Source organism: Cricetulus griseus, chromosome 5 (assembly GCF_003668045.3).
Source record: "Cricetulus griseus strain 17A/GY chromosome 5, alternate assembly CriGri-PICRH-1.0, whole genome shotgun sequence".
NCBI classification, from domain to species: Eukaryota; Metazoa; Chordata; class Mammalia; order Rodentia; family Cricetidae; genus Cricetulus; species Cricetulus griseus.
In genome coordinates, this window is record NC_048598.1 from 139202454 (window position 1) to 139214270 (window position 11817).

The 11817-nt window shown below is 46.5% G+C and overlaps 1 protein-coding gene across 1 annotated transcript; it reads right to left on the reverse strand.

Annotated features, from left to right (window-relative positions):
* Positions 1 to 1183: 1183 nt before the first annotated feature.
* On the reverse strand, positions 1184 to 6726 carry LOC113836206. Its single transcript, XM_027419634.2, is given in 1 exon segment — positions 1184 to 6726. A coding segment is annotated over 1 exon segment (5109 nt). The 5' UTR covers positions 6342 to 6726; the 3' UTR covers positions 1184 to 1232.
* Between the last annotated feature and the right edge of the window lie 5091 nt (positions 6727 to 11817).

Genomic DNA, 11817 nt, shown 5'->3' on the forward strand with positions numbered 1-11817 from the left:
GGACTAAAATACAAAAGTCTTTAGTATTGTCAAAAAGTGAAGTATGGAGGCAGGGGGTCAAGCCGGTACCACAAGCCCACCAGGTATCGAGAGGGGGTACTAAGTATTTATCTGGGCCAGTTGTCAGGTTGGAGATAGTTACATTACAGAGGGGCTGATGCCTGGTAGGTACTCTTCCTATACACAGTCCAGTTCCTGACACTGCAGACAGGGTTAACTTTCGTTGGCTTCCCCAGGGGCAATGTGAGTGATCAGAAGTAACATTATAGCTACGTAGCTGAGCTATTCCTTCATAGTAAGGGGGATTGGAAGTAAAACACAGCCAGCAGGACTGAGTAGCAGCAGGGTTAGTGCGATTTAAAACAACAAATGCACTATCAAGCAGATTGAACAGAAGGTCCTCAGTCCCCATAGGGACACGTGGGGGTGCAGTCCAGAGAGAATATGAGCCTTCCTTTGGTGACAGGGTGGGAGGAGGAGGCCTCTCAGGCCTGGGTATGGGGTTATCAAGCACCGAATTGGGGCCTACGGGTCGTGTGGGTGGACTTTCTATTTTTATCTTAATGACAAAAACGAATCCAGGGTCCCCGCTGCCAGTATAGACTCTCCATCCCCACCGATTTCCTCTTACCCATTGACGATCCTGTTTTCCCTGTGGGGTAAAGCTGATATTTAAGGGGTTACAATAATTGTTTTTGCAAGGCCCCTGAGGGCCATCCGAGCTTCCAGAGGCACACCCAGTCCTATAAGCTGGGTATTTGGAGGGATCTCTTTCTCCTTTTTCTGGCTCTTCTGGCTTACGACCCTTCTTAACCATAATTAGATCCCAAGAGGAGGAAGGGTTCCAGTAGGCCTCTCCTGTAGTCTCACATCCCCATTTATTACAAAAATAGTCTGCAGCTCCTCCGCACCGTCTCTTCATTTCTCTGGATTGTCCCTGCCCGGGGCAGACATAGAAGTCTGCTGCCTGTAGGTTGGCTCGGAAAAACTGTCCTGAACACCCCAATGTGCTCCCTATGCCATGAGGGACACACTGTTCTTCTGGGGGTGGCTTTTCTAAGTCAGTGTAACTGGAAAGATCCCAAGCCATAGAGCCGGCTGCTAACTTACAGACATCGGGTGCAAGATCAGGCCACCAAGTCCAAAGGGGGTGCACTGCGGTTGTTGACCATACGACGTCGCCCTCTTCGTTAAGCACTTCCCAGGTTAGTTTTTGGGGGGCATGGGGGTTATTACCCAAGGTTGGGGCTACGGCGAAGGCGCAGCTTAAGAGGATTGTCACTGGTTGCCACTGTCCAATTTTCTTCATGGTTATTCTTGCCCTGACTGGGTGTCTTCTTGACATGGGAAGCATGGACCCAGGCAGCAATCCCGTCGACCTTGACTGCTGAGGGGGTAGTCAACAGCACCAGGTAGGGTCCCTTCCACCGGGGCTCAAGCGTGCCAGCGCGATGTCGTCTGACCAGGACTGAGTCTCCGACCTGGAACCCGTGGGGCACCGTGATGGTTCCTGGAGCGTAGGCTTCTTTAATTCGACTCCAGATCTGTGTTTTAATAACTTCTAAGGCCTTTAAGTGAGTAAATAAAGCAGAAGAGGAGGGGGAGTAAGTGCTAGGATCCAATATCCCGCACGACTCCGTTAAGGGGGGCGGTCCCCCATGTAGGATTTCATAAGGGGTGAGGCCGAAACGCCCGGGCGAGTTTCGGACTCTAAGAAGTGCAAAGGGGAGGAGGGTCACCCAGTCCTTGCCGCCGGTCTCAATAGCTAATTTAGTAAGGGTCTCTTTTAGAGTTCTATTCATCCTTTCTACCTGTCCTGAGCTCTGGGGTCTGTAAGCACAATGTAATTTCCAATTAATCCCCAGTTGAGTGGCCAATTCTTGACTTACCTGGGCAACAAAAGCTGGGCCGTTATCAGACCCGATTACCTTGGGAATCCCGAATCTGGGCAGAATTTCTTCTAGTATCTTCTTGGTCACCACCTGAGCAGTTTCAGATTTTGTGGGAAAGGCTTCCACCCATCCTGAAAAAGTGTCTATAAAAACTAGAAGATATTTATTACCATATTTTCCTGGCTTAACTTCAGTAAAGTCTACTTCCCAATAGACTCCTGGTCGGTCTCCCCTCATTCTTTTTCCAGGCTCCTTGAACGGTCGGGCCGCATTGGTCATAGTACAGGCTTGGCATGCCTCCACTACCTGTTTTGTTGTGGTGTGTAGGTCTTGAACACAGTATTTGGAACTTTTAATTAGTTGTTTAAGTTTTTCAGTTCCGAGGTGAGTTAGTTGATGTAACCTTTTTACATAGTCCTGCCCTTCTTTAGCTGGTAAGACAATTTGCCCATCTTCAGTCAAGGCACAGCCTTTATGTGTGTGCTCCGGGGGCTCTGGTGGGTGATTTCTGATTTCTTCTATTAGCACCGTAGTTCCATGGGCGGCTTGCTTGGCTGTCTGATCTGCCATCTGGTTTCCCCGTGTAACTGGGTCAGTCCCCTTTTGATGTCCTGGACAATGGACAATGGCCAATTTCTTGGGTAGGTGTATGGCTTCTAGAAGAGCCAGGATTTCTTCTTTGTTTTTAATGTCTTTCCCTGCCGATGTGAGTAGGCCCCTCTGCCTATAGATAGCTCCATGAATGTGGGCGGTAGCAAAGGCGTAGCGGCTATCAGTATAGATGTTGACAGCCTTACCTTCTGCCAGGCGCAGAGCTTGAATTAGTGCCAAAAGTTCGGCTTTTTGAGCAGACGTCCCCTCTGGGAGGCTGCTGGCCCACAGCACCTGTTTCCCATCTACCACCGCTGCTCCTGCTTTTCTTTTTCCTTCCACCACGAAGCTGCTGCCATCCGTATACCAGCTAGGCACACCTGGCCAAGGTTGATCAGTCAGGTCCGTTCTGACTCCAGTCTCCTCCGCCAGGATATCAGCGCATCGATGCACAGGAGTAGAGTCATCTGCTTCAGGGAGTAGGGTGGCAGGGTTGAGGATAGCAGGGGGAGCAAAAGTTATTCGATCAGTTAGTAACAAGCTCTGGTAATGAGTCATTCGAGAGTTTGTCATCCAGCGGTCGGGGGGCTGCCGTACAATACTCTCTAAGGCATGAGGGGCGATTATAGTCACATGTTGACCCAGGGTCAGCTTGTCAGCATCTTTGACAAGCAAGGCTACTGCGGCAATGGCTTTCAGACAAGAGGGCCAACCGCTGGCTACCGGGTCTAGTTTCTTTGACAAGTAAGCCACCGGCCGCTTCCAAGGACCCAGGGCCTGAGTCAGGACTCCCCGAGCTATTCCAGCCCGTTCATCAACGTATAAGGTGAAAGTTTTGGTCAAGTCTGGCAGAGTCAAAGCAGGGGCTGTGAGCAGGGCAGTCTTTATTTTTTCAAAGGCTTTCTGATGTTCTTCTTTCCATGTAAATGGGACTTTGTCTTTAGTCAGAGGGTACAAAGGGGCCGCCAAAGTGGCGAATCCTGGTATCCAGAGTCTACAAAAGCCCGCCGTTCCCAGAAACTCACGTACTTGTCGTGGAGTGGTGGGGGTCGGGATCTGCATCACAGTTTTCTTTCGGGCTTCAGTGAGCCACCGCTTCCCTTCTCGGAGGGTGTATCCCAGGTAGGTAACTTCTGGACAGCATAATTGGGCCTTTTTTGCGGACACCCGGTACCCCAACTCACCCAATTCTTTTAGAAGCTCTTTGGTCCCATTAAGGCACAGTTCCCAGGTCGAGGCTGCAAGCAGCAAATCATCTACATACTGTAAGAGAGAGATTTGGGGGTTTCGTGCCCTGAAGGGCGCAAGGTCACGGTGGAGCGCTTCATCGAAGAGAGTTGGCGAGTTCTTGAATCCCTGCGGAAGCCTGGTCCAGGTCAGCTGACCGGTGTGTCCTCCGTCGGGGTCCCGCCATTCGAAGGCAAACAGGAGTTGGCTACTTGGATGTAGTCTGAGGCAGAAAAAAGCATCTTTTAAATCCAGAACAGTGTACCAGGACCGCTCCGGTGGCAGGGAACTTAGCAAATTGTAGGGATTGGGCACTGTCGGGTGGATGTCCAGTACCCGCTTGTTGACCTCTCTCAAGTCCTGGACAGGTCGATAGTCATTAGTTCCAGGCTTACGTACCGGCAAGAGGGGAGTATTCCAGGGGGACTGGCAATGAATCAGTATACCTTGTTGTAATAGCCTCTGGATGTGTGGTCGAATGCCTTCTTTAGCCTCCTGAGTCATGGGGTACTGCCTGACTGAGATGGGGGTAGCAGCTGCTTTTAATTCGACCACAACCGGCGGTACCCGCTTAGCCAGTCCCATTCCCGCTTGCTCTGCCCAAACTCCTGGAAAAGCTACCAACCATTCCTTAGAGGGCAAATTCTCAATCTTGGGTTCATGGAGGCGATATTCTTCTTCTAGATTTAGGACTAAACATGCTATAGGTGTCTCCCCCCAGGTGACTTCCGGCCCTGTCGAGGTGAACTGGACCTGAGCCTTTAGTTTAGTCAGCAAGTCCCTGCCCAGAAGCGGTGCAGGGCACTCAGGGATTACAAGGAAAGAGTGAGTCACTTGGCTTTTTCCTATTTTTAAACTTCTTTTTGTTGTCCAGGGATAAAGTTTACTACCAGTGGCTCCTGTGACCAGAGTCCTTTTTGATCCTAATTGTCCTAATGGTTCAGTCAAGACCGAGTGTTCAGCCCCAGTGTCCACTAAGAAGTCAACGGGGTTCCCCTCCACAGAGAGAGTTACCCTGGGCTCGGGGAGGGGGACCGAGCCCCGACTCCCCTAATCTTCTTCAAGGGCCAGTACCTTAGGGCCCTTCTGTTTCTTTTTGGGGCATTCTCTGGCCCAATGTCCTTTCTCTTTGCAGTATGCGCATTGGTCCTTTTCAAGTCGTGGTCTCTGTCCGCCCACGGGTCTATTTGCTTTGTTGCCCAGGTGCCCTAACTGTCTTTTCTCTACCCTTTCTTCACCTACTACTGCGGCCAAAATCCTAGTCAGATTCTTCTCTTGGCGGCGGTCACGCCGTTTCTCCCTTTCTTCCGTCTCTCTTTTTTCTCTCTCCTGCTTCTCTTCCTCAGTCTCCCTCTTATGATACACTTTCTCTGCTTCCTTCACTAAATCCTGTAAAGTATAATCTTGGAGCCCCTCTAATCTTTGTAACTTCTTCTTGATATCAGGGGCTGATTGTCCTATAAAAGCCATAGCTACAGCCGCCTGCTGTCCCTCTGAGGAGGGATCAAATGGGGTATATCTCCTGTAAGCCTCCATTAAGCGCTCTAAAAAGACAGAGGGTGGCTCCACCGGACCTTGTAGGACCTCCCTTACCTTAGCCAAATTCGTGGGTCGCCTTGCAGCTCCCTTGAGACCTGCCACTAGAGCCCGGCGGTAGACCGTGAGACGCTCCCTACCTTCTGCAGAGTTGTAATCCCAGTCAGGGCGGATCAAGGGAAAAGCTGCATCTATAAGGTTAGGGAGGTTGGTGGGGGCTCCATCTGGTCCCGGAACATTTTTTCTAGCTTCTAGGAGGATTCTCTCCCTCTCTTCCGTGGTAAAAAGGACTTGCAAAAGCTGCTGGCAATCATCCCAGGTGGGCTGATGAGAAAACATTAGGGACTCAAGAAGCCCCGTCAGGCCTGAGGGATTCTCTGAAAAAGAGGAGTGGTTAGTTTTCCAGTTATACATATCGGCTGATGAGAACGGCCAGTACTGTAGCGGGACCAGTTCTCCCGGAGCCGGGGCGGGTCCATAAGCTCGTAAAGGTAGGGCAGTAGCAGAGTCAAACCCCGCGCCTTCTCCCCCTGGGCTACGACCCCGGCGGCTTCGGGTTCCGGCCGCCGGTCCTGTTTCAGAGGCCGTCCGGGAGTCGGCGGGGGGCGACACCTGTGGGGGACGTGCGTGGGAAGCTGGTTGAGGATACGGGGGTGGAGGGTAGTCGAGGAGAAGGGAACCATCATCAATTTCAGGATAAATCTTCGTAGGGGCCGATGGAGCAGGTACCGGTTTATCTGGAGGGGGTACTTTCGGTTTGGCGGCCACGGCCACCGTCACCGTTTCTGCCCCTGTCGTCCAGGGTCTCACCCAGGGTGTCGGATTTTGGACCAGGTCCTCCCATACGATAATGTATGGAACCTGATCAGGGTGTCCCCCTGAGGCCTGAAAGATAATTCGCTTGACAGCGGAAATGAGAGACAGGTTAAAAGTTCCCTCCGGAGGCCATCCTACGCCAAAACTCGGCCACTCAGAGGAGCAGAAAGTCTGCCATGGCCCTTTCCTGACTTCAACAGAAAGATTATGAGCCCTCGTCTTAACGTCCGTCCAATGGTCCAGGGTCAGTGTTAGCGGGGTCGTCACGGTCTGTCCCATTCCTGGTTCTATCACACTTCACAAAAAGAACAATCACAAAGACAACAAAACAGAGAGACAAAATCGCCGACCTTGAGTCGACCAGAAATCCTGAAAAGAGTCAGACGGTCTACAGATTGTCAAGGAGGAAACTAATCCCCTGACTTTCCTCGTGGGGGTCCACCAGGCGTCCCTGGTCCTTCCCCTGTCCTCCTGGGACGTCTCCCAGGGCGAACAAACGGTGGACACCCGGATACGTCTATCCCCGTCCACTCTGCTCCCCCCTCTGGAGGAGCAGACTCGATTAGAGCGTTTGCAAAAACCAGAACTGCGATCGCACCAGATCTCTGAACAATCCACAAACACAGAATCACAACAGAACAACGAGGAATGAAAATCCTTACCTCCAAGTGGGTCTAGGACCCCTGGGTGGTCGCGCAAATCCCGGACGAGCCCCCAAATGAAAGACCCCCGAAGGGAGACCCCTCACTCAAGCCTCGGGAAAGGCGCGCACCCAGTAGGCACCAAGACCAGACTTGCTGCAATCACACGAGGAAGTTTATTGAAAGTGAAACGGAACGAGATCTCAGACCAGCATGCTGGGGTCGAAACCCATACACCACACAGGGGTAGAGGAGTTCGACCCCGGTCTGAATTTGTAACAGGCTTATAAAGGCAAAAAACCACAAAAGAATGGGGAAATATCAGAGTCATACAGTATTCTTCAGTTAAACCATAAACCATGTGTCACATGAATCATACACCTGAGGCACACTTAGGGCGTTGAAACATTCCATAGAGGTCATCAGAACCTCGGGTAGTTATTCTGGGAACTGTTTCTTCTTCTTTTTTTTTTTTTTTTAAGAAAGTTCCGGGTGTGATTTCCTGCAGAGAAGAGGGCCCTAGGGCAGGGGCTAGTGTTCTTTGAAAGTTTTGTTTTTACTCTTCACCACCAATGCCCAGCTAAGGTATATTGTTACTCTGAGATAACATCTGTCTTTAAAGTTGAGGTGTGTTTCTTTTATGCATCAGAAGGATGGATACTGTGTTTGTATACATTTTGCTAGCCTGTGTCTTTTTATAGGCAAATTAAGACCTATAAATGTTAAGAGATATTAATGACCATTGATTGTTAATTCTTGTTAGTTTTAGAGTTACTGATGGTCACCGTATTGTGTGTGTATGTGTTTTCCCCCTTTCTTGGCATTTGGTAATGTGGGATTATCTGTTACCTATGCTATTGTGAATGTAGTCAACTTCCTGAGGTTGGACTTTTCCTTCCAGTACTTTCTGTAAGGTTGGATTTGTGGATATGTAGTATTTAAATCTCATTTTGCCAGGGAATATCTTGTTTTCTCCATCTATAGTGTTTGAAAGCTTTGCTGGGTATGGTAGTCTTGGCTGGCATCCATGATCTATTAGTGTTTATAGAATATCTATCCAGAACGTTCATACTTTCAGAGTTTCCATTGAGAAGTCAGTTGTAGTTCTGATAAGTTTGCCTTTATATGTTTCTTGGCCTTTTACCTTTGCTGCTCTTAGTAATCTTACTTTATTCTGTATCTTTGGTGTGTTGATTATTATGTGGTAAGGGGACATTATTTTTTTTCCTTTGGTCCAGTCAATTTGGTGTTCCATAAGCTTGTGCTTTCATAGACATGTCCTTATTTATATTGGGAAAGTTTTCTTCTATAATTTTGTTGCATATGTTTTCTGTGCCATTGAGATGAGCTTCTTCAAATTCTTCTACACCTATTATTCTTAGGTTTGGTCTTTCCTTTTTTGAATTTATTTTCATTTAAATTAGAAACAAGCTTGCTTCATATGTAAATCCCAGCTCCCTCTCCCTCCCCTACTCCCCTGCCCCTCCTCCACCCTATTGCCCACTTGCTACCCAGGGAGGGTGAGGCCCTCCATGGGTATCACCAAAGTCTGTCATATCATTCAGGGCAGGGACTAGGCCCTCCTCCATGTGTCCAGGCTGAGAGAGCATCCCTTCACATGGAATAGGCTCCCAAAATCCATTCATACACCAGGGATAAATACTGGTCTACTACCAGAGGTCCCATAGATTGCTGAGGCCTCCCCACTTACACCCACATTCAGGGGGGTCTGGATCAGTCCCATGTTGGCCTCCCAGCCATTAGTCTGGGGTCCATGAGTTCCCCCTTGCTGAGGTCAGCTGTTTCTGTGGGTTTTATCAGCTAGGCATTGACCCCTTTGCTCTTCACTCCTCCCTCTTTGCAACTGGATTCCAGGAGTTCAGTTCAGTGTTTAGCTGTGGGTATCTGCCTCTGCTTACATCAGCCACTGGATGAAGGCTCTAGCATGGCATACAAGGTAGTCATCAATTTCACTATCAGTGGAGGGCTTTCAAGGAAGCTTCTCCACTTTTGCCCAGATTGAGAGTTGGAGTCATCCTTGTAGATCTCTGGAATTCTCCCTAGTGTCATATCTCTCCTCAAATATATACAATACAATACACATCTATACAATATCTCTATTACAATATCTCTCATCCTGCTCTCCTCTGTTCTTTCCCCAACTCAACCTGAACTGTCTGAATTGTTTCCTTTACCAATTTGATTGGTTTTTCTTGGTTTTCCTTCCTTTCTTAAAGAAATTTATTGATTTTTTGCAGTTTTTGGTTAGTCTTTTCCTCCATTTCTTCCAATTCTCATGCATCTATTTTTCTCCATTTCTTTAAGAGAGTTCCTCCTTTCCCCTTTAAGGGCTTCTATAATCTTCATGAAGTTATTTTATGGTCACTTTCTTCTGCTTCTCTGCATTGAAATATTTAGGTCTTGATGGTATAGAACCCCTAGACCCTAGTGGTGACCTATTACTGTTTATTGTGTTGAATGTGTTCTTATACTATGGTCTTCCCATCTTTTCCTCCAAGGGTTGCATGTGGTGCTTCTCCTGGTGGGTGCAGAACCAAGGCTCCAATAATGACAGATGTATTATTGGAGTATGTATGCTTTGGGCTGTATGGTTTGGGCTGTATGGTTTGGGCTGTCTCCTGGAATCTGTGGATCAGTGTGCAAGATGGGGATGAGGGATGTTCCAGTTCAAGTATCTCCAACAGTGGTGGGCAGCTAAAAGTCTAAGGCTCGCCTCTCCTAGTGGGTGACGGGCCAAGGCTCTGATGCCATTCTTTAATTAAAAGATTGTTTGAAAACATACTGAAGCACAATCTTTAAAAAGCTTTATATGATTGCCATGTAGTCAGTTCCTTCATGAATGCCTCTATGTGAAAATCAAAGTGAATGACTATTAAAGTATATACATTCACAATTTCCTTAAAATTACTTCCTATTGAACATCTGTATTTTTCAGTTTTGTGATTTATATAAAATATTGTATTGATAGATTGACAAATATTTGTTTGAATCTTCTGTTAATATTTTTAAAGTAAATCTGGGAAATGTCACCAGTTAATGTATGCTTAACAAATTTGGCACTTAGGTCGGCTGTGATTCAGTACCAGCATAATAGTACATTGGTTTATGTCCTAATGATTTATTGTCTTCTTGAAGCTAATCATAAAAAATCTTTATATATTATTAACTCCAAGATTGAGATAGGCTCATCAGAAATTGCATTCAGAACTTTTATATTTCTACCCAATGTTGTATGATAGATGCACCCTTTCCATTTGACAGCCACTCTTTTGTGTATGTCACATGATAACTCTAAGATCCTGGGGGGGGAAATCATATTAATTGGAATTAGTCCTAATTACTCTCTCCATTTTATTTCAAATAATACTCTGATATGGTCCCTTATTACTTATAATAAGTAAAAGGTGTGTCCAAACAATCTTTCACTGTTAAGTGAAAAAAAGTTAAAAACAAAAACAATTAAAATTAAGAATGAATTTAAACACAACAGGAGTGAAAGGTCTTGCACAAAGTTGTCCTCTGATTTTCTTATACTCTTCATGGCATATGTACTCTGTGGCAGGTCCAAGCCCAATCTCTCTCTCTCTCTCTCTCTCTCTCTCTCTCTCTCTCTCTCTCTGATCTCTACTTTTTATACATTTGATCCGGACAGCAGCTACCCTAATGAAAGTTTCTTGGCACAAATATATTATCAATGTCACTTGCTCATTATGACTGAATTTTTATAATAAACATATTTCATTTTCCCAGATTAAAATGGTAAGATAAAGATATTATTTTTGTTTCTACAACATATGAAGTTTTCTATCCTGGCAGTAAAATGTAATGGAAACAATAAAGGTCCTGACTTTTATTGTGCAGTGGTATTTTCTTGTTTTCACATTTCTTTTACTATGAACAAGAAAGCTATATCCTATTTATTTTTATCATACACTTGTATGAATTATTACTAGCAAAATCTTAAATATTACTTGACACTTTGACTTGATATGATCCATTCTAAAACAATGTAACAATGTGAAGGACAGTCCTGCATGTTTAGAATCACACTGTCATTGTTCCGAAGGACATTTTTAAAAAGGGATGAGGATATTATGTACATAATTCACCTACACTTACACATGCAAAAGACTGACAAAATAAATACCATATAGCAGTCTATGCTGTTTAAAAGCAGATGATGCATAAGATCAACTTAAGCTGTAGAAATGGGAACCCCTCATTATATTTCCCAGATTGTGATGAGGAATTAGGTGTTAGAAAAGCTGTAGCATACCTTTTACTTGGTATGATTATGTTTTAATTTTCTATTTGTCAAGTAATGCTGATGGAATTGTGCCTGTCTCTGTTTAATTTGAATACATTTTTCTTTCCTTATAAAAGTTCACTATAAAATGCAAAAAGAGGTCCTGCTGCTGGAGCCCCAGCCTCAGGTGAGTCTGGGCACCGCTCTGCCTGCTCCCCAACCTCCTCCATCAACACCTGCTTGCTTCTGCCTGAGCCCATCTGGACAAGAGTGGACCAGCCCAAATCGGAAGGCCCACTCTGAGTCCAGACACACCTCACCCTTATCTATTTGCTGACCTCTGTCCTGGGGCAGGTGCCCTAGACTCAGGTGAATCTGGGAGCTGCTCTGTTTCCCAACCTCTCCCATCAACCGCTGCTCACTTCTACCTGAGCTCACCAGGACAAGAGTGGATCTGCCCAGAACAGAAGGCACACCCTGAGTATGGACACACTGCACCCTGGTCCACTGACAACCCTCTGCCATCCCGCTGCTGCCAGAGGCTGAACACTCTGCCAGCCACCTGAGAGAGGGAGAGACCCCACCTGCACTCACTGGAAGAAGGGATGGGAAGAAGGCAGAGTAAAAACACACTCAACAACAGGAAAACCCAAATGATACCACTAGAATCTAGGGACTCCACACCAGCAAGACCTGAAAAGCCTATCACAGAGCATGAAGAAGAGATGGACCCCAAAAATTATCTGGTAAGATGATAGAGACCTTTAAAGAGGAAACAAGAAAACCCTTAAAGAAATACAAGAAAAAACAAGCAAACAATTATATAAGATGGAGGAAATACATACCA